General features: G+C 37.8%; 1 protein-coding gene across 1 annotated transcript; it reads left to right on the forward strand.

The window, feature by feature from the left end:
- Positions 1 to 4,122: 4,122 nt before the first annotated feature.
- On the forward strand, positions 4,123 to 17,224 carry LOC145777023 (integrin beta-1-like). The gene is made up of 18 exons (XM_082588291.1): positions 4,123 to 4,231; positions 4,426 to 4,511; positions 5,304 to 5,421; positions 5,713 to 5,802; positions 6,520 to 6,748; positions 7,658 to 7,838; positions 8,316 to 8,477; positions 8,642 to 8,737; positions 9,253 to 9,357; positions 9,796 to 9,909; positions 10,351 to 10,507; positions 11,038 to 11,212; positions 11,418 to 11,503; positions 12,275 to 12,468; positions 12,839 to 12,982; positions 13,533 to 13,662; positions 14,098 to 14,264; positions 14,821 to 17,224. Exons 1-18 carry the CDS (start codon positions 4,168 to 4,170, stop codon positions 14,902 to 14,904), a joined length of 2,382 nt encoding a protein of 793 aa, XP_082444417.1. The 5' UTR covers positions 4,123 to 4,167; the 3' UTR covers positions 14,905 to 17,224.
- Positions 17,225 to 27,222: the final 9,998 nt, after the last annotated feature.

Below are 27,222 nucleotides of genomic sequence, written 5' to 3' on the forward strand. Positions count from 1 at the left end.
ACTGCATTAGGGATTCAATTTGTATTAATTTTGCATATTGAAATTTCATGGTAATATTTACATTTCATGCGCCAGTACATTATTGTAGCACTACTGGGGTTTACCTTGAGAGTAAGCCTGTATTAGTTCTTACAGTACGGTACCATGTTTTGTTATATGGTTGTTATATATATAAAACAATGAATGCTTGTAAAACGGATATTAGAAAACATGGCCTTTAAAAAAAGAGATGAATAGTTTTACACTGGATTTTGAATTATTAAAACAAGGTTTTTTCAGGGGTTGGTTTCACAAAATCAATGTAGGAGCAAGGAACATCATTGATACTTTGGTTTTTACGTAACTTAAAATACTTGTTCTAAGTTTATCTTGATGACAGTATAATATATTTTGTTATTAGTTGTGCCTATTCCTATGTTCTTGCCCGGTTGTTGAAAAACACCGCTCACCTCTACCCAGGGTGTAACAAATTGGGTGGGCGTAGTTGCTGAAGGAAAGGCGGCTGAGAGAAAGGAACTGGCCACCCTACTCTCGTTAATGCCGAAGGCTTAGTCTAATGAGAACCTTATCTTCTCGTTCCCTGAGACTTGAATCAAGTATGGGACTCACCTATGCCTATGTATCATTTTTTCAGAATCATATCTGTTCTGAAGCTACTGGAAAGACATAAGTTAGGAAGCTTGTTCTATTTATATTTAAGTTCTATTTCGATAGGCCTAATAGATTAATAGAATGTGCTGTTGATTTTTGAAATTGCTTGCTATGTTTGTTGGAAGCTGAAAGCTTGTTCTGGAGATATCAATTTCCTGGTTTACGTGGTTGGGGGTTATGATTTGCTGAGTATTAACAGTGTATGGTACCACATACTAATGCAGTGTAATTTAGTACTGGTCTATGCTGGTAAAAACTTAAACAATAAATGTACGATGCTGCATTATGAAGTAAAGTTAAATGATGCAATCACACAGAATTGGCTTTGCAGTTTGCATTGTCAGTGAAGCAGTAAGCGATGGCGACTTAACAATTAACATGCTGAAAGAAGTGACACATCAGGCCTTAAAACTCGTGTTTTTTTTTCGGCAGCCATCGTGGCCTACCGAGAGCTCCTTCTCGGCGGCCAAATCTGCGTGCTTGGAGGCCAAAATACAAATAACGATAGCACAAGTAAATAGAATTAAACTTGCAACAATGCCAAAATGATCACTTAGCATTGTTGAAGTCTGGGCGACGTCCTGCAATAGAATCGTTGTACCACGCAATCACTGCTTTATCGGGATTGTAATGCGGTATTGCGGGACCATCTAACGACACTAAATTGTTTCAACTGCTCGCTGCTCAGTAAATTGTTTCAACTGCATTACCGTCTTTCATAAAACCTGACCATTTATACCATTATGATGTCACCATTGAGGGTGTGAAGTCACTAACCCACAGCAGAAACTTTTCTCAACTCTGAAGACACATGTTTTCCCCTCGGATGTCAACTAAACTGCCCGGACAACAAAGTCCGTCATTTTTACATTGATTCTACGTTTGCAGTTGTTAAATCAGGGTAAAAATGATGAATTTTGTTGTCTGGGTAGTTCTCCTTTTTAACAACCATTCAATGTCCAACAACATTGAATCGATATAAAAACGACAACACTGCCAGTTGATGTAAATTAGCACTTCGGATTAATACTTTGTTAAAATAAACCTCGGGAATTACAATCAAGAGTTATAGCTGGTAATTGCAGCAGGGTATTTTCCATGGTGTCCGACGTTTTTTTCGTAAACAGTTTTTCGTAAAACAATTGTTCGTAAGCAATTGTTCGTAAAATCAATTCTTCGTAAAGCAATTCTTCGTAAAGCAATTTTTCGGGCATGCAATTGACCGTAATACTAATTGTTCGTAAACAAATGTTCATAAAAGTTAGCCTACAACTTTTTAAAAAAAAACAGTTACAATTGTTTACGAACAATCAATTAGGGTAGCCTATATGCTAGAGATGTGCTAATTGTGCTTAAAGACGTGCTGTACCTGTAGAGTGTAGACGAGCAGACAGAGTGTAGAGTCCCTGATTTAGAATGGCATTACTGCTATGATGGCGTCCTCAGTGGCCTTCCGAAAACTAATAATAGCATTGAAGGATGGCACAGAGGGTTGATGTTCCAGGTATCTGCAAATCATCCAGATATTTGGAAGTTCATATCTGCAATCAAGCGAGAGCAAAACCTAAATGAGGTTTGCATTGCACAGTATGTCAGTGGCCAGGCAGGACCCCCTCCAAAGAAGAAGTACAAGGACAGTGCAGAAAGACTAACTAGAGTCATCCGAACTTGGCGTCAAGACTTTCAAGATGATGAAATTTGTGATTACTTGCGTGGAATTGCACACAATACTTCATACTAAACTTGGCTCGTGGACAATTTGTATGAAGTTACTCAAAGTAGTATTGGTAGTGTAAGCAAAGAATTGCTAAACAATTGTTGTATTCCAATAAATAACAAAAAATGCGCTTTTTCATTGTGCTTGTTTGTTTGTGTCGTCATAACTTGGTTATTCAGGAAAATTTGCATTACGCACCTTCATCGGAAATTGCAAGACAAACCTTGCTGTTGCGAAAAATTGTTCACGAACAATTCACCTATCACCTGTTTACGAACAATTCACCTATACGAAGAATTGATGTATACGAAGAATTGCTTTACGAAGAATTGATTTTACGAAGAATTGATTTTACGAACAATTGCTTTACGAACAACTGTTTACGAACAATTCACCTATAACCATTTTCCATACAATAGCAAATGTTTCCGCACAATGCAACAGTGGTGATTATGACGCGCTGACCTAATTCTGCGTCACTCATTGGTGCTAGATATTTTCGACAGTTAATCCACGATCATTATATTGTGAAATTAAATAATCAGCTAAAAGAAACCAGCGGCCAAATTGGCCGACTAAGGAAGTAGCACCGGCGGTCATTCAAGCACTAGCGGTCACTCCAGCACTAGCGGTCATTCCAGCACAGGTCATGGCCACCGGCTGCTTTAAGGCTTGCACATCAATGATAACAGATCAGCCAATCAGAGAAGTTGCGGTTAGTGTTTTGTTTCGATGTTAATAAAACAAACAATTGTTTCTGAATTTAACTTGGATTAAGTAGTTTGCAAAATAAACTTCAAATTACAATGTAGATTTATTTTGACATTTTTGATTTTGACAGTTTTAGCATATTAATTGAAAAGAACAAATTATGAAAATTACAAACACTTGAAAAATTTGATCAAGAGTAAAAACTGTTGTGTAGGACAAGCAGGAAATCATTGATTTATTACTTCCTAAGTTCAGTTAGTATAACACGGTTGGTATTGCAGCCGTTAGTCAAGCACAATACAACCCACTGCAGCTTTATTGCATTGTTTTTATGTGTAAGGCTTTTGTGTTAAACCCTTTTAGGGCAAGCAGAAACTAAATAAGGCACCTTGAATTTAGCACTATGAAAGTAAGTCGCTACATTACAGAAAAGTTTTGTTTGAATCAACGATAGTATTGATAGTGTGTTACAAATTAACACAACCATAAATTATCTTTATTCCGCTTTCAATTTGTACAAATAGGCTACCGGTACTTTAATCGTGTTTGATATAGATATACCTAGTGATCTTTTTTAGGAACAGATTGAACCCAAAGTAAAAAGCAAGAGATTGATGTTTCCAAATAGAAGTTTTCCAAAACTTGTTTGTGTTTAGCAGTATTTTAACACCAATGGCCAACGTATAAATAGTTAGAATAAAACAGCCATGGTTTAGAGTAACTTTACATCAGTGTGGACAGCATGTATTGTATAGTTGTAACTATATTGCTAATGGTCACTGGTCAGACATGTGATTTGTCATCATTTTTCATTACTAACTAATTAATCATAACTATGGTAACATATAAATATATACTTCCGCAGATATAAGAGGAAGATTAGTGTTCAATTTACACAGTTGATTAGTCCCAGTTTGTCTTGTGGCAAATATAACGTACCACCTTGAATGTGCAACAACGTAAACAAAAATTAAGTACCTGTAACAGTAAACACATTGGTTAAGCTTATGTCAATATGAAACCAATGTAACTCTTGCAGGAAGTGCGATTTTAAGATTGGTTTCTGTAATTTTAAAAATTTGTGCACAATGAGAAAAATTACTATAGTTTTCATCGTGACTGCACTGTGTGGACCTAATTTTTTAGTTCATGGTAAGTTACCTCTTTATTTCATGCAGTTTTAAAGTTTTGAATATAGAGGCTATACTGCTATACAATACATTTATCATTTAAAGTTTTTTAAATTATGAATGAAGTTTATTTGTATTCAATAGCCTATTAGTTAAGTTTTTTTTAATTTGAAAAGTTTTAAAATGTTTGTCATCAAATCTTTTGTCATGATGTAGGTGCTTCGAATCACTGTATAGAAAGTAAAGCAAAGTCTTGCGGGGAATGCATTGCCATCCCAGGTTGCGCTTGGTGCGAAGATCCGGTAAGAAACCTGTTATAAGTGCTTGCAGAAAGTTTCCATCAGCTTTGTTAAAATTATTGCATTATAGAAATGTAGTTTTTTAGCAAGCCAATGACGTGCCCTAGCCTGGTCAGCAGTCCTTTTCTATTGATTCAAAATTGGCAGAGTATGAAATGTGTAAAAACAGATTTTCAGGCCTAGTCATATGCTAATATAATTTGTTCATGTTAGCCATATTGGTCTGATATCTGTGGAGAAACCTCACTAGAACAGATATCAATTTGAACTTAAGCAAGGTTGTTTTTTTACTTTGTTTGGGAATAGGCTACTGTTCATTGTCAATGACTGAGCTTCATAATTGTGACTTTACCTTTTTACTCTTGCATTAAATTTTTATGACATTAAATGCTCTGCTTCCTCATGTTAACAACAAGCAATGATGCCCTGCTTTTGTGAGGAGAATCTTTTCTTAAAGAGCATGTATTGTAAATTTTTTCTAATGTCTTGTATTGTAAAAATGTTAAATGTAAAATGCCGAGTCTTGCACCCTTTTAGCTTCGGCCGGTTTTATACCACTTAGGACTTAAAAAGAGTGATATTAAACTCAACTCAATTTAACTAAGTATAACTTTACACTTTTGTTTTATTGGGTTAAACTATGGAAATGAGCAGCTGACTGTGCCAACAAGTAGTAGATAATTATTTAAGCATTAATATTTACAATTGATTGTCCTGTTAACATTTGTGATGACGATCTACTTGGTCTGTGATAATCACACCAGAGCCTTCAGTTTGTAATATTCTTTTTTGTAGAAATATGCTGACAACCCAAACGTTGTGATCTCTCGCTGTGATGTGCCTGAACATTTGCTGGTGGAAAAGTGCAACCCCCAGTTCATCATGAACCCTCATTCTGAAATAGATATCATCAGTAAGTTATTTTCTCAATAAACACATCCTTAAATATTTAACTTCAATTCAACATTATCGTAACGAACAAAATGCCTGTTGAAATTTGCTAGTATCTTAATTCGTGATTACAACTTTTCACAATAGTTGCTCCAGTTTTTACTTATTTAACTCTTGAACTTTGACTTTGAAGTTTGGCTTATTTAACTCTTGAACAGCATATTCTACATTTTTCAATGTAGTGATGTTTATTAGACTGATAGATTTAATACTAGTTTGAGGTGATTAATGCAAATTTAACGTTGTATTGCAGCGAACAACAGCCTTTCTAACGTTGGCGAATCAGCTGTGGGAAAAGCTACTCAAATTAAGCCTCAAGTCATGGAAGTGAAGCTGAGGCCAGGTGATTGTAAAAGAGATCTATTTTTTGGAGTGATTCCATGTTATAGAAGTTTGACTCCACAAGAAGTCTGGTTTGGTGAAGTTGTTAGGAGTGATGGACCATACTCATCAGATTTTTTTACGTTGAAAATGAGCATATTAGAATCACTGTTGTGAACCTGAACTGTGCATATGATATAGTTTAAATTAAATTGTTCAAATTTAATTTCGTTAGACATTCGTTGAGTCGTTTAATCGTATTGATATATATATAGATTCTGAGGTTTTTTTTCATACAGGGCACAGGCCCTGGCAATTTTACGAATTCCGCACTCATAGATCTTTGTTGATTTCGCTCTAAAAAGTTGTTATAACCCAATTAGTTCACAAAAAGTCAAAAATGTGGATAACGCTCTTGTACAGGGTGACCCAAAAAGATTCGTACCCATGTTTTATTCGATTTTTTCACATTTGCACATCTTGGGAAAGCCATAAATTGACTAAAAATTGACAGAAAAAGGTAAAACTCTGGTCAATGGTCTTCCATAAACTGAATAATGTGTGGTTGTAATTTGAAATAAATAGCTTTTCAATCAAAGTCACAATTGAAATTTTCATGGGTACGAATCTTTTTGGGTCACCCTGTACATAAATTTTGGACTCAATATTTTTTTGGTTAGATCCACCAGGCGTTTCAACCATTTTGCTCCTTGGCTTATAACGATTCTCTGCAAACCAGGTGATCCGGTAAAGATCGAGCTGCAGTTCAAGCAAGCTGAAGACTATCCTGTTGATCTCTATTATCTTCTCGATCTATCGCAGTCTATGGAAAACGATTTGGAATCACTCCGAACCTTAGGCCAAGAATTGGGGACAAGCATGCAAGAAATCACAAGGGATTTTAGATTAGGATTTGGGTCGTTTGTGGATAAAACCGTCATGCCTTACATATCAACTGTTCCAGCTAAGTACGTGAAGTGACTTATTCCAAGTAAATCATCTTTCCATTGATTCAACCTCTGTAATTGGTCAATTCTAGGGAGTTTGAAACGTCGGTTGTCGCGTAAATTAAAGTTTCATGTAATACACATCACAGCGGTTTTACCAAATAATTCCGCATCCACCTATTATTTAGTATGCTTAGCATCAAGAAAGTCTTTTGTCCTGGTTGATACTCGTCACTAATCACTGTGAACAACCCCTAAACCACATGACGGGCATCTTGTTAAATTTGTCTTAATTTCCGTTTGTTTCATGTGTAGTGGTTTTCCTTGATTTTCTTAATGCTGTTACCGCACTCTAGTGTTGTGATCACACTCCCACACAGTCTATAACAAAATATTTGCACCCTATGTGTCTGTTCTTTAGTTGTGTTTGTACCTGGCTCAGTGCAAAATTGCAGTTAGTTTCAGTCATTTATTATTATCATTTTACGGCTATATATTGTTTTGTTTAGATTCTAAATTAAGTTATTTCCTGACGAGGACAGAAAGTCTTGCCGAAAGCGTTCGAATTTAATATGTTGTTATTTTGTTGTTTTTATGTATGTATTGTTTTTGAACTATGCAATTCGGTCCTATGAAATTATTTTCTATCATCTGTATGGCAAAAATTTACATTCCAAAAAAACGTAAAAGATTTCTGCTTACGTTGCAAGCAAAGTGCTGCACTTGCTAACACCTTGATTCGATTACTGTCTTGCTTGGAATCAACCATTGTTCGTTTGCATTAGAGACCAATCTGCATAAAGCCACAAACCATGAAAACATGATATGCCGTGCATGCCCAGCCGAAGTCTTATACATAACAGACGTCAACTTGTATTGAAAATTCGTCTACACGATGCTACAGCTGCTTTACAGAATACTCTTTTCCAGGCTCGCAAACCCATGTTCTAAGAGCAAACCTTGCGTTCCCACCTATAGTTTCCACAACGATCTTGCTTTGACTCCTGAAATCGAATCGTTTACCACGTCCGTCAAAAGTGTGAACCACTCGTCGAACTTGGACAACCCCGAGGGTGGGTTGGACGCCATGATGCAGGCCATCGTATGCCAGGTACTTGCACATCGTAACTTGCACATGCCCAGACAGCAAAATCCGTCATTTTCACATTGATTCAACGTCTTCAGATTGCAAAAATGACGGTTTTTGCTGTTCGTGTAGTGACAAACAGTTCGTTGAACAGAAGTCTTTAGTTGTGTCTTTCTGTTCATCGATCATTTCATCAGAACATTTCTCAGAACATCGAACCACATACGCTGACTTTAAACACATAAAGTGGGAAGCAATGTGGTTTTGCATATGCGTTTGCTGCTTTGCAACAAGTGAAATGCGTACATTTTCACTTTCACCAACTGAAAATAACAGTTCAACCTGAGTTGTAGTGATTGCCTGATTGGTCAACATTAGCTTGTCATTTATGAAATCATGCTGAAATTTGCATCCATGACTTAGAACGCGTCATTTATTCTGAAGTCTGAACGTCATTTTTCGAAAGTGCATATCACTTACTGAAGTATTGGTCTGATACAGGAAGAAATCAACTGGAGGAAAGACGCAACCCATCTTCTTGTATTTTCAACTGACGCCACCTTCCATTATGCTGGCGATGGGAAACTGGGAGGCATTGTCTTCCCCAATGACGGAAATTGCTATCTCAACAAAAAGGGACATTACACCAAAGCAAACGAAATGGTACGTACGTTTTTTTTTTTAGTTATACGTTTGTTACCTTCATTATTCAAACTGGCTTGTTTTTAATGTTTAGACGGTACTCAGTTTGGGCGAAATGAAAGAAATGGTTGTGTTTTCATTTTGAATTAGTTGTTGTTCAAAATAAGATCAAGTATTTTTTCCAGGATTATCCATCAATCGGTCATCTTGTCAGAAAGATCACAGAGTACAACATCCAACCCATTTTTGCCGTTACAGCGAGTGTTATCACAACATACGAGGTACGGTCTTGCTTGACTGGCCATTCTGTTTTTCTAAAGTCAAACTTCCTGATAAGCCCAAGCACTGTCAGTTTCTAATGGTTGCTATCGAGTTATTTGCAAGCTGCTTTGCATTTGAAGAGACTGTTTGAAAGCGTTAAAGTCACAAAATCTCAAGTTTGAGAAAAACAGCTTCAAAGATGCAAATTCTCTTTGAACTGATTTTTATAAATGAAACGCAAGCTATTAAAAAATGGCCTTCGGCACTTCACTTTTAACTTTATAGTTCCATTGCATTTGGTTTGTCAGGAAAGTCTTCTTCTCATTGCTAACTTTAAGTCGACTAACCTCTAATTGTAGCCGCTTTCAGAACTACCAGTTATAAACTCCTCAGATGCCTTCTCTAGTTGTGACTCGTGCATAACAACAATCATTGCGTTACGATATATTAAATTTATTTTGTTTCTATGAACTGTTTGAAGAGCATTAAAAACTTCAGTTTAAAGCTTTACGCTTTAATTTGTCTTTATTTTAAGAATCTTCAAAAAATGATTCCTAAATCCGTAGTCGGCGAGCTATCCGGCGACTCTTCGAATATCATCGGCCTCATACAAAAAGCTTACAATGATTTGAAGGGACAGGTGCGGTCGAGTTTTGTTTTGAATTTTTGCTCACTATTTCTCATTAGTTTATCTTTTTTTGACAAACCTAGTGAAGTGTCACTGCAGTAAGTTGTCCAACGTTTCATACAGGCACTGATGACAACGCTCGGTTCACGAGCTGCATGAAATAAAGAGCAATTTTGCATAAACCCAATCGTTCAACCGATTGATTGTTTGTGTATTCCCTAGGCAACAAATCAGTCATTTTTTACATTGATTCAACGTTTGTAGACGTTAAATCAATGTAAAAAACGGCTGATTTCTTTGTAGTAGAATGTTGAATTGCCGAGAAATTATCCAACTAAAAAAATCAACCTTTTTTACATACATTCAACGTCTGTAGAGTAAATATTGCACACAAAGTTTAATTTTATCATTTCGCCTGTGGCATATTGTTGTAATTTTTTTTCCGCTTAGATTGTTCTGGAAGTGAACGCGCCAAAGGGAGTGACAGTGGGGGAGCCGATGGCGCAGTGCAACTCGGCGACAGTGGATGGATTGAAATGCGACGGGGTTAAGCTTGGTGATGTGGTATGTCACAGTCCAATGTTGCAAAGCGCTTATCTGATTGTTGCTTCAGCTTCAAAGCTAAGTTACAAGTTTGTCTTCAAGTACCATAAAATGCGTTGTCCATGAATTATAATATTTTTTCCGAGTCATAACCTTTTTTTGACATCAACGTTTTGAGCGTATTTCAATCCACTTGAAAGACATTGTAATTCGAAGCAATATATGTTTTATACTGCGTTGTTTACACACTACACAGGAGATAAGCGTTATTCTCAAGATTGTTCGTCAGTTTTCACTCCCAAAGTACACTAACGAAAAAAAGATATATTATATACATGTGGCGTTGGAGAAATGCCATCAGACAGAGTAGACATTCGATGGCGTCCAGCCTCGCAAGACAGGAAAAGAGACGTATAAACAGATATCTAAAGCTTTTTGAACTTTGTCTTTCTTAAATTTCAGGTCAATTTTACTTTCACGCTGTCAACGGATAAATGCTTGACCGAACCGACGACTGTGACGGTTTCCCCGTACGGCTACAACGAGGTAGTTACCATTAAGGTACTGCCGCAGTGTGAATGCTCCTGCAACGTTTCGGAAGCCAAAACTAACTGTTCAGGTTAGTTTTTATTTCTATGTTGATAGAAATTCGTCATGACGGATTGAAGTTGCTCCATTTTGTTACTTTCATATAAAACATAGGCTTGTTAGATTCATGAATTAATAGACAAGCAAAACAAAGAAACCTTAGCGGGTTAAAAAAATGTATTATACACAAAACGAAATATATAACATATCATGCTTTATCACGAATTAAGCTTTATCATGAATTAAGTGCAAAAACTGAATTCGCTGCTTTGATAAAGTTCTACTAGAATACTAGATAGTCAACTTTGTGGAACCCTGAACATACAAAATCAAGCAGCAGCAAGCAGAGTTTCACGTCGTTTTATTTTCACTTCGTTTGGCTTTTTACGCCTCTGTATATTTCATCAAAAGTTGTCATTCTCCTTCAAACCAGCCGTTGCATGCCACCAGTTGCTCGTGCTTACTCGATGAATTTTGATGCGAATCGCTTACTATGTGGTAATATACATCACTAATGCTCCATCACTCCTTGGAGTCTAACGTACCTTCATCTCTGTGCAGGTCACGGCAGCTATGGGTGTGGGGCTTGCGTTTGTGATCCTGGCTTCACAGGACTGGATTGCTCATGCGATCAGAAGCACGCCCAGGATATACAATCGTACCTCGACAATTGCACGGATTCCGGTGTCGTCTGCAACAACCGTGGCGAATGCCAGTGCGGACAGTGCATTTGCACGTAAGCTGGTTGCATCCAACATACGATATGTTTTTTCTTTTGTTTTTGCATCTCGTTAAATTGTGTATGATATTATTTGGGTTTTACTGCTTGAAACATGAATTCATCTAAACTTCTGGAGAGGTAAAGTATTAATTTTGAGATGATAATTCTCAAAAATTTCAGCCTCCTAATATGCCAATGTCGTTGTTTCTTCTATCCACAGACAATACCCCGAGCGAAAGATTGACGGGAAATACTGCGAGTGCGACAACACCTCCTGTCATCGGGTACACGGGAAGTTTTGCAACGGTATGGGGTTCAATGTACTAGTTTGCCTTAACGGGTTAACGATGTGGTTTTCTTGAAATTTTATGAGCATGCATTTAATATTGTCAATCAATATACATCTGGACGATAGCACTCTGCTATAAATATGCTTCAGTGTGTTTGTACTTGATTTTACTCACTGTTTTGCAGTCTATGATTTTATATTCCCGCTACGCTTAAGCTTGGTTTCTATGTATTAACAAAGACCGGGAAGGTTTTGTAATAAATTTTAGATACAAACATTGTCTGAAAGACCTAAACGAAGGATAATCGTCTTGTGAAGCAATTGCTGTGGGTTGCTTTACGTATCATTTCGAAAATACACTTGAACAATGGCATTCAACTTACCGCATCACAATAGTGTGTTTAAAATAAACCTGCGCTGCTATTCGCACACGGAAGTACGCAAAAATCTAAATAGAGTGTTGGCTTTGCTCAATGTAGCTACTGGGCTAAATCACAATTCACAAAGTGTTTAAATTTAATTTTTAGTCTGACGTAAATCCGCAATGCTATCATGCAAAGTGTGCAAAGTCCCAACAGAAAAGTCAAGCAACTGACTCTCTAGAAGTCTAGAGCATTGTTTCCAAATTTTCTCTAGTCGTTACCTAACCCTCTGTCTAATGACTAAACAAAAGATTTCAATTGGTTGATGATGTGTGATATTTTTACATCTAAAAATAACGTCTTCTAGTCTTAGATAAGTCATTCCGTCAGCGGTGACCACGAAATTGATCTGACTGTCCCTTGCAGACCACGGAAAGTGCGACTGCGGTGTCTGTGCGTGCGACAAGGGTTGGAAGGGAGATACTTGCGAGTGCGCACTCGACCAGACGCTATGCTACGATATAAGCGACGAGGCACTGGACAGCACAAAGCCATGCAACGGAAATGGAGTTTGCGAGTGCGGTCAATGCAACTGCAGCACGAGCCAAGGAGGCGCTAAGGTGCATTTGTCACTTTGCTGACTATTTTTTGCTGCTGTCGGCTACAGTTTTTGAAGATATTTCATCAAAAGTGTTTCTTTAGTGCTGCAATATTTAGTGACATTATTCAACAACCATTTTCTGCAAACGTGCAGTTCAGTGCCTTCTAATATATAATAATCTATTTGCAGAAACAGAAGTTTCTATGAACACATTAGCAAGCGCAGTAGCTACAAAAGTTATACCTTCATCCCAATTTTTTTTTTACAACGAAGCTTAGAGCACACTGTGCGAACTTACCGACACTTGTAATGAGCAATTATCACGTCTGAATTATTGCTTTGAGCTTTGTAATGAATGGCTTGTTGGTTAACCTTGTTGTGTTTCACAGTATCGTGGCCAGTATTGCAAGACAAAGCCTATAGTGGTGTGCGACATTCACAGGGACTGCATACAGTGCAAGGCCTTTGGCACCGGGAAGTACAACACCACGGAAAGCTGCGAGGAAAACTGCAAGAAGTACGATGTCAACATGGTGAGTGTGTACTGTGTATGTTTTAGTCTGCGCGGTGTTTTGTAACGTAATCTTTTCTCTGCCATTGTTCAGCTGTAGTCGCAGACAGTAAATTAACCGTTTTTTTAAAGTATGATGGACAAGTATGATTTTTAATGTATGATATGATACCGGGTATGATACCGGATTTTTAATGTATGATATGATACCAAGTATGATACTTAAAGTATGATTTTTAAAGTTTTATGGTAAAAAATGGTTGATTTGCTGTTCGGGTGTGTATCATTCTTTTAAATCGCCGACGATGGCTTGACAAGTAGTCGAAAACGCTCTCAATTTTTTTTTCTTCTATGCGCCGTGTTGCCTGATCTTGTAGGTTTATGACTCAACAATATGGTAAGGCGCAGAAAGTAAAGTATTTTGCTTCGTGAAATGACGTCATTTCCTCTCGAACTTCCTATGCTGGCATGAGTAGTATACCAAACTGCTGAACAAGAAAAAAAGGATGTATTTGATTAAAAAACAACGACTAAATGATTCAAAAACAAACTAATGCAATTTTCTCTTACAGCTCGAAAAGGGCGAGGCCAGTTCGTACGGCCAGGAGTGCCGCTTTACCGATCTATCCGATGACTGCACTTACCAAGTTTACTTCGAAGAGGTTGATGAAATCTTCATGGTGGACGTGGACCCAGAGAAAAGTAAATTGTGCCGAAAGTGCCACTGTGCCCTGTGACGTCATTGTGTGTCGTTCAAAAAGCCAGCGTGCCAAGAAAAAAGTCTCAGTCAAAATTTTTTTCTGCTTTTGTCGTATCCAGGTTTATGTCTGATACCTACAGATATGATCATGTGGATAATACTGGACGTGATGACAATGAAGTCAATCTTTGTATTCTGCTTAAGCGTAACTCTAAGCGCCCTGCTGAAATACGTCCTGCTGGTCCTGATAAGCATCGCATAGGCGTTCTTACCACTCGGCCATGCAGGCGGCCTTCAACTGTTAAATTCCTTAATACTGTTGTACTCATATTTTTAACAATTTGTCCGGCAATTGGCAATGTCAAGATGCAGCTGAGCTACATCTCTGTTCTCATCTTTTGTTTGCTTTAATCAACGCTCTCATTGTTACATTCCAGTTTGCACGGTGTACGCCAACCCGATCTTCATCATCATCGGCATCATAGCCGCCATTGTTGGGATAGGATTAGCCATCCTCCTGATCTGGAAGCTTCTAACCTCCATCAAAGATGCCAGAGAGTTCAAAAACTTTCAGAAGGAATCTCAAAATCCCAAGTGGCAAGGGGTAGGCAATTAACACGATTTTGTTGTGTTTGTATTTCGTTGATTTGATCGTTTAAACTTTAAATCGAGATGTGATGGGGAATATCATTTCATTGATCCTTGTAATCCCTGATCTTCCTCATTTCTGTAATAGCCGTGGTGGCAGCTTAACGTTTCTGCTGCGTGTTTGATCATTTGGTGTAACTTCGCATCAGCAAGCCGCCATCTTGTAACTGTGTAACCATGCACCAAACAACGGCTACCATCTATCGTCACCCGATCGGTGCAAAATTACTGCTTTCCAACTTAAGCAGTTGCCCTTTTTACATCGTTTGAACATCAGTCGACGACATCAAAAAGGCAACTTCTTCTGTCTTAGACCATGGCTGCGCTTTGGGTCGGTACTAGGCTTGCTGAGCGGCAGAAGCAAATATTTGTTTCAAAGCCGACGCAAACGTAGGTCCTTAACTTCGGGCGCAGAGAGGGCTACAAAGTACAGTACAGCTTTGCTATTTGCTGTAATTGTTACCTCACGTATTTGACCATTTGGTCATAAACGTCTTTTTTATGTTCTTTAGGGCGAGAATCCAATTTTCAAGAAAGCGACGTCGACTTTCCGTAATCCAATGTACACAGGAGGAAAACCGTCCGGCAACCTTTGAAGTTTCTGATTCAGGAAGTTGCACTTTTTTCAATTTGAGACACAGCTTTTACGATATTACGAAAAATCCGCACCACTCATCACCAGCAGCACATTCTTACTGTGCAGAACGTGTATTATTACTTCAGCGCCAGAAATACATTTTTTTGAAATCTAAGATTTAAAAATAGTTAAACGAAATAAAAACATTGCTTTGCGGTGTATCACCGCTTTGATAATGGTATTGGTACTAACTGTTCTCACCACTTGTCGTTTATAAATTTGAAATCAAACTGTTTTTTTTTTCTCGAATTCTAAGTTGACAGCATAATATAGCTTTCCCATTGCTTTCGCCTTAGCCTTTTGCGATACCCATTACTGTATAAACCACGTTTTTTGGTAATCTTAAAAATGATTAAATGCATCAATATTCCCAAACAGCTAATCAACCATTTTTTGCATTGATTCATCGTCTGCGGACGTTGAATCAATGTAAAAACGGTCGATTTGCTGTCTGGGTTATCATCGTCTCTATTATTTCATTTTGTAACCTTACTGCAACTGTTTTTTGTGATGGGCTGATTGCATTAGTTAAGGAAAAAATGCTCTATCATGAGCATTACCACAGCAATTAATGCTTTAAAAAGCAGAAATTGTAACCAATCAATATCTTATTGGTAAAAGTTAATTCTAGCCACGCTATGTTTTAACAATTCTTTTTCTTTAACCCTTGTTCTAAACATATGGTTGCAGAGATCCCTTGTTTCTTTGAACAGTGTATTGTAGCAGCAGTCTTCGAAAACAAAAATAGCTAACAATGGTGTAGAAATAACTTTAGTAACTTAGTAGAGTGTATACTATGGCTCCTTATTAAGCTTAATATTGTGTCATTGTTGTGCCAATCTATTGATAACTGTCGATTGTTTTTCTTTTCGTGCAAGCATGCAGCATACAGGCGGCCAAACTTGTCTCTCTTGTTTGTCTTGCAAATCGTTTCTTCTAGCAAGTTGTCTCTTTCTAACAGCTGTTCGATGACGTCAGCACTTGAAAGCAAATATCAATTTATTTTTGCTTGATTTGAACGCAATGAAATTACTCATCGTATTCCCAATGAGTTTTTTGGTGGCTGTATCTCGCTTTAACCTTATAAAATACGTTTGATGTATCGTTCTTGGTGTTACAAATGTTTTCTAATTCCGTGTTGTTTCCAAACTTATCAGCCGGTCTTGATCTTATGCGAATTGCTCTACAACAACATCACGACAGGTACTTGAAGAAACTTTTCGGTACGTGTTCTTTCGGTTCCATTTCCAAACTACTGATGTGGTAGTTTTACATTGATTTAACGTTACAAGAGAGTAACATGAACGTAAATTGTGTGCTTTGTTTTCTTGTACTTGCATGTTGTGTTCGGTGCTTCTTAGATTATGTTTATGCATATCCTTGTGATATAATCAATTTGTACGAAATGCTTGTTTTAGTGATGCGCGTTGCCGACAAGTCGACGTTTTCTCTTTAACGAGCTTTTAACACGGTATTAAGTTAGTCAAATTGTGTTGCGCTGTACTTAGAAATTACCATCACAAAATAATTTTGTACATAATGTTGCTTTTTTAATTTTGCAAGTTTTATATGTTTCGTTGATATCTTTGCTATTTTGAAGCGTGAGGCAGCTAATGGCTAAAGGTTTTTGAAAACCTTTTTTTCTATCACATGCAACATTGCAGACATTCACTGATGAGTTATTGCAGATATTTGAATTCACTGCTCAAAGTTGTTTTTTTTTCCAAGAAGTCAAGTCATAAACTTGGTGTTTTAAAATCACGCTTAAAAATCACACACACACCATGTGTTTTGGTGCCGCCCATTGCGTGCTCAGCAACTCAACGCAATTGCTCCCATCAGCATTGCAGTGTTGGCAGACAACAATAATGAATGAGCGACAAACCCGCTTGTTTTTATTTCTTTTACTACTTTTTCACACTTTGTAAATATTTTTAAACTTTGACAAAACAATTCAACAAGGATCATCGTGTGCCATTTCACAAGAAGTTAATGTAATTAAGTATGCCGCTTTTCCAGCCTGCAAAAGTCGCTCTTTTCTCACCGTTTCATTGCCCAGTGACACTGAATTTGCTGACTGCAAGGCGGGTTTGCAAATTCGTCTATGATGTGTCATCCCACTAACATTCTGACCAAGAGAGAAGTGAACAGGAATAAAATTTCTGAAATCTTATTCACATCGTTTTTGTCAATTTATTCCTTTCTTATTCATTTTTGTTCGTCACCATTTAAAATATCTGCTTTGCCAACCGTCGAAACAAGGGAAATTAACCCGTGTACACTTTCTGGCTTATGTTTATTTCAAGTGTGTTTCTGTACTTTTCATGCACTAACCTTAGTACTGCTTTTCTAATTTAATCACTTCTATAATTTTTCAGTATTTCTATTGTCGGCCAATAAGTTAGCCCCTCGCCAACTTTGGCCCAATGTTTGAGACATCATTAGCATTTTTTAACTTGACTAAAATGTTAACTTGACTAAAAATTTTATTCTTTTTTAACAAATTCCAAAGTTTTCGATAGTTTTTGTTCTGATTTCAGAATTTTCAAAACTTTTTCATGTTTTTGGAGGAAAGCAATTATCTCCAATACCCGTTGTTACTGTAGCATGTGCATGTTTTTAACGTGAATATTCCACAATATAATGTCGCTTTCCTTATTATTTCACAAGCTTTGCATCATAATTCACGTCTGCAATTACTAAACAATTCTTTGCGGTTTTCACTTTTTACTCCTTGTCAAGTGAGGCTTGCGCCACAAACCTTTTCAGACAGCAATTTAACGTCTGCAGACGTTGAATCAATGCAAAAAACGGATGATTTGCTGTCTGGATTGCGTTGCAATTTTTTTCTCCAATAACTTTAAAATAAATGAATGCAGAAGTGAAACAAGAAGAATTCGTGCGAATTTTTATTAATTTGTCGCTAATGATGTGAGAGATCCCAGCCATCAAATCAGACTGCAAACGTTGACTCAATGTAAGAAAGGTCTGATTTGCTGTCTGGAATCATGCACTGAGTTCTTGGCTTTTTCACTTCGATAAAAGTCACATGTTCCTTGCTTTGCTTTCAATTGAAAGTTGGCCTTCAAAAAGTGGTAACTGTTGTCGTGCTTCACTTTCATAGTTACCGTTGTTTGGTGGGGAAAGTTTAGAACAATTTAAGTTATTTTACTTATTCTAACAAAACACAACTTGTTGACATGCTTTTGTGAATTTAAACATTGGTCCGACGTAAAAAAGCTGCTTTTTAATCCAAATTTTGTTTTAATGTCTATAACTATAACTAACATTGATTTTTCTCGACATTCTAATGCGTCTTCTAACTGCCATGTACATTTCCAAAGCTTTTCAAATTGTTTTCTTGTGACCTGCAACATTTTTGACAAATTGTCGGTCGTAACCCAGCCAGCAAAACCCGAAGTTTTTTTTACATTGATTCGACGTCTGCAAACGTTTGTAATGTAAAAAGAACGGTTTTTGCTGGCTTGGAATTGAGGAACAGTTTACTTCGTCGTCACGACAGCACATAACATACAAATGCCAATGCTAAACAAGCTCTTGTTGAATGTCTAGAAGGTGGAGTTGCTACTGAAGTCAGTCAGAGCCAATCGAGTAAACTAAATAGAACTTAGTACCTTGACAAAATTGTATTAAAAACTGATGTGACACTAGAAGACTTAAAAGGAAGGTTGATGAAAGGACTGGCTTAACTGCCCACCCCCCCCCCCCCCCCTGCTCAAAAAGACGTGAATAAACTGAAAGCTTAAATAACGGAGGTTGTTGCAGCTTTTGACAAGAATTCCGAGGGAACATTCCATAAAAATTGAGACTTTCAGAATATATGGTTTGGGTTTTTATGCCCTCTATAGTTTTCGAGATATTTGATGTTAAAACGCGTCCAAGGCTTCTGGAACATCTTTTTTTTATTCACAAAGCTCCTATTGTGTGGTTTAGCGAGAAATATTGCCAGTTTTTTCTCACATGTGACAGCTCTATCAACATCAAACGAATCGTGCTGTAATTCCTCTTTGCAGCAAGTTTTCATTAGGCAAAGCAATGTTTAGTCACAAACGTTAACGACGATAAGCAAGTTGGTCTTTTGTTCCTTCCATCTTTTTTCAGCACATTACATTCAATGGTCCAAGAAAATTAGGTTTGGTTAGTTGGTTGGTTTTGAATCTTTATCCTCGGTCTGACAAAGCCTTTGATAGGTTGTTCCTGGTAGTTTCGCATACTTGTGGAGGCTTTTGATGCAGGGCCGGTTACCGAGATTGACAGTGAAGTTTTTCGATTGTTGAAGTGTTGTTGCTGGGAAATTATTCCATCCACTTTGCCTGGCTGAATGGAGGCCAGTCATGAAATGCGTTGCTCAAGCGCACTCTCCGAGAGGCGAACCAGCTTCGCGTGATCTTGAGTCGGGCGCGTAACAACGAATTTGCGTATCTTCGTGCATTGACAATGATGAACTTATGATAGCTCGTGAGCTACACAGTTTTGATGGAGAAGTGGGTGTCAGCGCGCAGCAACGGTCTTTAAACAGCATCAAGTAGTAAAATATTCGATCTCTAGTCCTCTACAAAATAAAAATATTAAAAACGCCGTTATCGTGTTCGTCTATTTGGCAAGGAAGGCAAGTGATCAGGCTCCAGAAAACAGATAACTCCAGGGCCGGATATAGCTGATGGGGGGGCCCCGTGCAAAAATTTTTTTCAAGCCTACGGCGCGAAAAACCATCTCTACGTCTACAGTAGCATCAGTCCAGTACTGCACAGCATTTTGCAGAAACTTTAAAGGCCAAAAGGAAAAAAAATAACACAAAATCACATTTTAACCACATAAGGGGGGCCCTTCAAAAGTCGGGGGGCCCGGGGCAACTGCCCCCTCTGCCCCCCCTAAATCCGGGCCTGGATAACTCATGTAAAAAAGCCATAATAGCAATAAAACGATAAAAAAAAGTTCCGATATCACGCTCAATAGGATGATTGACACTAACTCAATAAGGATACAGATTTTAGTAATGCAGAAACTCAGAAAATTTCCTGTAAATTTTCTAAAAACACCAACTTCATTAGTAATAACCTTGTTCTTGGAACATCACTGCTATTTCTTTAATTTGTAATCGAGTTTTCCAATCTGCAAAGTTTGGAAAACTCGATTACCTAACTCGTTTAGTTTATAAATTGCGCGATTTAAGTTACCCATGATTCTCTAACAGCTCACCCCGGTACTTCATAACCCAGAAAATTTTCAAACCAACTTTATAAATACATTTTTTTTAAGTAGAAAAAAAAATTAATGCAACTTCCAAATGATTTGAGGGGGTGCAATGGTGCATGCCCCCGGCGCTCTTTAGATTCTACACTACTGATTACACTATTTGCACTGGATGGTTACATTTCTGTGTGTGTTTCTCAATCAACGTTATGAGAGTTGTAGATGGATGTGAATAAACTAAATTTTGTTCAGGATGTGCTTACAAGCAGTCGCAGGTGTTGATGAGACATTAGCATTAGGGTGTGACAGCCGCCCCGACCTTTTCAGAATTTGCCTACCTTTTTTTTGGTGGTGAGGTTTTACCTGTATAACATTCCTGTAAAGTTTCAAAAAAATTGGTCAAGGTTTAAAGGTAGCCCGCGGCCACTAAAGTTTTTGGGGGTGCGCGATGCATTTTTAGGGGTGCCTTTGCTATATCTCGGCTCCTAGACATGATAGAAGGTCGTGCTATAGCTCAATCGATGCAGAATAAGCAAATTTGTATTAGACTTGTGAAGAAACTATTTGCCTAAAATGTGTAGTTTGCAAGTTATTTGAGAAAAACGCGTTTTTTGTAAAAAATAGTGAAAAATTGTTACATATGAATTGAATGTTTACCATTTTCACTTTTTTTCTTCTTAGGAACACCAGGAGAAGTACAGAAGCTGTACCTCTTCAAAGTTTAAACCTAAGTTACCTCATGTTTTGCTTTGTTAGAAGCATAGAAACTGAACACTAACATGGTGTTTACTGTTTAGGCAATTTTTATGGTGGTAAGTGCTAATTTAAATTACATGCTATGTCAAAGTTTAAAGATCCAAGGTATTATTTGCTTGACACAATTCCTGGTAAAGAAAATAAAGTCATTACTGGTTCACGACTCCCTACTTGTCGTCAGGTCCTGCTGTGCTTTCTTGCTCATCATTCCACTACAACAAATACCTTGAGAAATGCTGCTAACGAAGCTGTTAAAGCAGTACTACCCTTTTACAAACATGCAAATGATGCAAGAATACCTCACTTGCAATCTCAAAGATGGCGGAGGAAGTGATTAAGCTGTTTAGTGAAATGAAGGCTCTCCTAAAAAGAGAAACCCGGTACAGGATGGACGATTTACAGCAACATAGAATTGAGGATTACAAAGAGAAACTAAACTCCACAATAAAGTTATGGCCAAGGAATGTGTTAAAGAACATGAGTAATGAAGAAGATAAAGCATTTTTACTGAGTATGATGACAGACAGGGTTGCAAGTATGGGCAGTGTTGATTTGGTTCTCACTACCACAGAAAGGAAGGTCAATAGAAGGAAGGAGTCGGAGAAAAAACGGAGAAGAAAGGAATGTTTAAGACGAGAAGCAGCTGAAAAGTCATTTCATATTGTTGAGGATGATGTAGACATTGAGGATCAAGATGATTCTGAAGAGATAGCTCACTGCTCCAACAGGCCACACAAAAGGACTGTGAAGACTGGTACATCAGCATTCTGGCCACATGATATCCTCAATTCTTCCACAGTAGTGGAAGCAGCTGTACGTAACCACATCAGCCCTACATCTTTAGCAGCACTTACATTACCGCTACAGGAGGTGATGTTTCCAAAGTTAATCTCAGCTACAGAACAGCTCACAGGTAGGAAAGTTAACAATGCATTTAATTGTAGTGTTTGTTAATAAATGACTTCATTCACTACATCTGTTATCTTGCTTCAAAGGTACAAGTTGCAGTCAGTGGTTACGATAGCTTCAAAGATAAAAGAATCATGGTCTCCTCATTCAGCTTGTTGTATATTCCTATGTGCCATGGTGGCTAACCGCTTCTGTGTCAACTTCTGCTCCTTGCAACAACCTAGAACTTATCAACAACCTTCTTGAGTATGAAGAAATCGAAAGCAGTATGGCCAAAGCAGCTCTTAAAGCTCTAAAGGGGCACATGTGGTATCTTAGTGAAAAACCTATACCCCTTTTCGATAGCAGCGTGTCTGACAAGACAAAGCAAAAATTGTTCAAAAACTGACAAGCTTTGAAGATCCTGGACATTCTTTGAAAAGAGGAAGTGATTTTGGCAAACCCTCCTTTCCTTCCGTTCCTACAAAACCAACAGATGACTTGAGTTCCTTTGTTGGAGAAAATTCTTGGAGCTTCTTCAGAATCTTGAGGATTGATACGACCTTTTTAAGTGTTGGTGCCAGAACGGCAGCAACTATGAAGCAAGGAAACGGGTTTCAAATCTTTGTGTTGTTAATGATGCAGCAGAAAGGGGTGTCAAACTGTGCCAAGACTTTATTGACACTACTAAGACAGAAGTTTCATTTCAAAATATTCTTCAAGTATTTGAGAACAGCAGAAATTCTATGCCCAATCAGCGTAAACAAAAGTTACATCCATCTCGGTGTTGGTTTCTTACATTGTGATTTTTATTATCGCTGTTCCTCGCTCTCAAATGTATTTTGTAATTTCATTTAACATTAAGTAAACATGTGAATTCATCATTTCATTGATTTTCCATATGTTTTAACCCAAGAAGAAAAGGTGCTTAAACATTTTTCTCACAAATATGCAAAAAAACGGGTTTTTCTCAAATAACTCAAAAACTACACATTTTAGACTGAACATTTGTTCACAAGTCTGATATAAACTTGCTTATTCTGCATCGATTGAGCTATAGCATGACCTTCTATCATGTCTACGAGCTGAGATATAGCAAAAACACCCCTAAAAATGTATCGCGCACCCCCCAAAAATTTTAGTGGCCACGGGCCACCTCTAAACCTTGACCAATTTTTTTGAAACTTTACAGGAATGTTATACAGGTAAAACCTCACCACCAAAAAAAAGGTAGGCTCTGTGAAACCAAGTTTTAAAAATCATGGGGCGGCTGTCACACCCTAATTAGCATCCTTTTCAAAGTACGAAATGTGCAGCCCTCACACGCAATATGTAAACAACAGACACTCCATCAATCTGCAAAAATTAAATAGCTTATGAACTCCACCAAATAGGAAAAATAGTTGGTATTTTTGAAACCAGAAAATCTGTCCAAGTCAAATTGTTAGCTACTTGTTTACAGTCTGACTGAAAGTTTTTTTTAACTTACTTTTCTCATTTTTTACTTCTTCTTTTTCATCGTGTGTCACACGTCCGTAGCCCAGAGCATCACGCAAGCTCTTGCTCTATCGTTGAACTTGCTCTATCTAAGTCTTATGCAGAGCATTTTGCTTTTAGGACAGGGCATTCGAGGAGATGTTGCACTGTTTGCTCCTGTCCACATTTACAACTTGTGCTTCTCAAAGAATATCCCCAGTGTCGCATCAACGTCTTAGCCTACATCTTCCAATGCCAGTTCTTAAGCGGTTGAGGCATCGCCAATACTTCCAAGGTTTACGCTTTCTGGGAGGAAGGCCTTCTGTGGGAGAAAGCTCCATATTGGCCGGTGTCAGCCCAGCTGCCAGCTCCTCCTTCCACAGTTGGACCCGCACATTGGCGGCAACCTCATCTTGACCCAGTGGGACAACTGAAGCAAGAAAACCTTTTCTTGACTTCGATCGCCTGCGTGCTGGAGTTTGGTAGCTTTTTTATTGCATTTTGACTACTTCCCATTTTTTACTGCTTCCCTAAGGCAACAAAAAGCTTTTACAGTAGGCTATAGGTTATTATTAAACATTATTAATTAACCCTTTATCTGTCACGGGCCCTTTAAAGAGCCCGGGCCTTAAAAAGATACACACTGTTTGCAATCACCATAACTCTGGTCTTTGTTTGCCAAACTGCATGGTGTTGGTGCACCAACTTGGTGCACATGGTGCACTTTTCTAGAAAGAGGAAGTCAATTTATTTTGTTTCAACTGCGCCATAGCCCAGCCCATATTAACAAACAAGCAGAGTGAATGTAATTGTCAAAGCAATGCATTGTAGGCTACAACTGTTGGTGAGATTATGGCGTAATCAGGATGGTAGCGAAAGACCATAAGCAGTAGAGATGCAGCGAATCCAAAATTTTTATCCACTCACCGGACCGCAACTGAATCACCTTTCCGCACACCGCACGGCAATTTATCTGAAACTTTGACACTGCAGCGCACACCGCAAATTACAAAATATTTTAACGAGTTATTTTTAGAAAGTCAATTGTGGCAAAAAAACACCCATGGCGTGTAACTGGTACCCTACCGGTACAGTTGTGCATTAATTGACTAGGCTAACCAGATCATATTGTCTTATCAGCAATGCATCTAAGTTCTAAGACATCATGCTTTTTTAAATAGAATGTTCCTGGATCCAGTATCAGGACTTTTGAACACTTTTTGTAAGCAATAATGCAATTTTAATGTCAATGGTTGTATGAACTACACACTACACAGTCAGACAAGACGTCAAGAGTAGCCTAAAACTTATAGCCTGAACTCACTGGGCTAACTGTTATAGTAACTAATGTGGTAGTTGCCCTAGGCCTATAGCCTGGGAGCTGAGCTTATCAGCTAGGTTATTAACCAAAAACACTTGTACAGCTTCCCTCACAAGCCAGCACCAAAAACCATGTCAACTGCAAGCCATTTGCATAGCTTTCCAGCTTAGGGTTACCCTTAAAGGGAAAAAAAGTAATCCGTGTTCCCAATTTAAATTTGAAGTTTCATAACTGATATTTCTTGAAAGTTTACGCGGCAAGCGGCGCGGCTTTGTCATTTAAACCTTCCACGCGGCGCAGCACGCGGCGAAAAAGTCAAAAGCGGCCGCGTACGCGGCGCGGTTTGCATCACTAATAAGCAGTCATCTGATCAGCCACCAACTCGTAACAGTAAATCTAACTACACATTCATACACACTAATGTGCAGAGGCAGGCACACTACTTCAATAAATAAAAGGGTTTGCCACTGAGATTGAGAAACAACTGCTGTTAGTTTGAATCTCCATTCTCAGACTGAGCAAGCCGAGGATGAAGACTCACACCAGCGACCAAGAATTAACCAAACTACCAATATAAGACTTGTATTTTCTAAAAGTTGAAAAAAATTGCTAGGAGAATTTTTATTTTTTGTGCAAAGTGAAATTTATGCGGTTCTTTCTTCGCATAATGCTTAAACATCACTGTGACAACGTTTGTATGGAAGGCGTAACACTTGCCTGACATCTACCGGTGACGTTTATCGCAGTTTGAAGATTTTTTTAGATATCTAAACGGAAACAAAAAAAAATCAAAAAGCGCAAAATTTTTGTATTTTTTCAGAAATGTTAGTCATTTAAGGTATTTAACAAAAAAAATACGCAAAATCTGTAAACATATTTCTAAAGACTGTTGAAAATGCAACAACTTTCATGTATTGATTTTTTTCTGGCAGGTACTGTTCTCAAAATACAGCAGTAAAAGGTTATAAGAGTAACTTAAAAGAAAACAAGAGGGAAGTAAATAAGACATCTTGCAAGTATTGTGATAACTGGTAACAAGTAGAAAGAAAAGAGGAAGAGTACAAATAAAGAGGTACAGTGGATACAATATAAATATCTAAATTTTTGGAGAAACCTTGCGATGGCTAGTGTTATATAAAGCAAAAACACTTATGGTAGTCTACTCCAGTCCAGCGGTTCTCAACCTGTGGTCCGCGGACCACTAGTTGGTCCGTGAGCATTTGCCTGGTGGTCCGCGAGCAAAGTCTGAAGTCGTTGTTTTTTAACCCTTTGCATAAAAGTTGTTAATTTTATCAAGGCTCATCCACTAAATTGTCGTCTCTTTGCTTCATTATGTTCGAATAAGGATCTTGATCATGAACAGCTAGCTACTGATGCATACTCAAGTTCGCTGGTTATCAAGGGGAAAAGTGTTTAACCATGGGTTTAACAGACTGTTTGAGTTACATGCTGCGAGAGAGTTTCTTGGAGAAAAAATCCAAGCTTGTTGCTCATTTCAACGATAGCTTTTGGGTTGCTGTTCTGGTTTATTTGGCTGACACTTTTCAACAACTCAATAAACTTAATTCATCGCTGCAAGGAAAGCAGATAAATTTAATTACGGTATCCTCAGTGTCTAAAGTGTCTGCTTTTACGAAAAAAAAAATCTTTGGAAGATAAGATTATTGCAGGGCAACTTTGAGATGTTTGATCAATTGTACGAATTCACTAAGAAACCAGAAAATGCTGAAATCAATAAACAACTGTTGATGAATTTTATTTCTGACCATAGCCTACTCAGTGACTGCAGGGTCAATTTAACTTCTACTTTGGTGATTTGAACGTTCAGAGTTTTTCATGGGTTTCCAGTCCGTGAACTGACCAGTGACACTATTTCGAATATGTTGCATCCATCTGCGAGAGTGAGCTTGATAAAATTTTGGATACAAGCTTCACATGAGTATCCACAACTGTCTCAGAAAGCTTTGAAAATAATTTTACCTTTTGCGACATGTTATCTTTGTCAATGTGGATTTTCTGCATTGGTTACAATAAAAACAAAGTATTCTTCTTGACTTGAAGTCGAAGATGAACTCCGATTGAGTCTTTTAAGTATTACACTTTGTTTGGATATGCTGTGCTCAAATGTGCAAGCTCAAGGCTCACACTAAATGTAGCAATCTTTCTAAAACCAACTACTGTTTAAGACTAAGCAAGCAATAAGTGACATTTGTTTGTTACAAGGGGAGGGAAGTAGTGGTCCGTGACTGAGACACAATTTTTTTAAGTGGTCCTTGAATCTGAAAAGGTTGAGAACCTCTGGTCTACTCTATACCAGCAATTATTATTTGCATTAGAATTAGGTTGCAGCACAAAACTAGGTTGCAGCAAAACCAGGTTGCATACACAAAACTGAGTTGAAGCATAATGTACAGTATTCCACACTGCTTTGACTGATTTTATTTGCAATGATAATTAATAATTGGGCTAATTTTTTGCCCAAAGATCATGCGATGAGATTCGAGGGTTACATAAAATTACGTTGCAACAACAAGTGTTTCGTGCTGCTCTGATTGAGCCAAAAATGTTTTTCGCAACAATTTTGGTTAACTTTCTTTACTTAAAGTTCATACTTGGGTACGG

Source organism: Aplidium turbinatum, chromosome 9 (assembly GCF_918807975.1).
Source record: "Aplidium turbinatum chromosome 9, kaAplTurb1.1, whole genome shotgun sequence".
Taxonomy (NCBI): domain Eukaryota; kingdom Metazoa; phylum Chordata; class Ascidiacea; order Aplousobranchia; family Polyclinidae; genus Aplidium; species Aplidium turbinatum.

Bases quoted from the DNA above. Each gene is read 5' to 3' on its own strand.
- LOC145777023 (XM_082588291.1), top strand. From the start codon at position 4,168: ATGAGAAAAATTACTATAGTTTTCATCGTGACTGCACTGTGTGGACCT. The intron at 9,910-10,350 runs GTATGTCACAGT...CTTAAATTTCAG, and splicing joins GGGTTAAGCTTGGTGATGTG to GTCAATTTTACTTTCACGCT. The intron at 14,265-14,820 runs GTAGGCAATTAA...TATGTTCTTTAG, and splicing joins AAAATCCCAAGTGGCAAGGG to GGCGAGAATCCAATTTTCAA.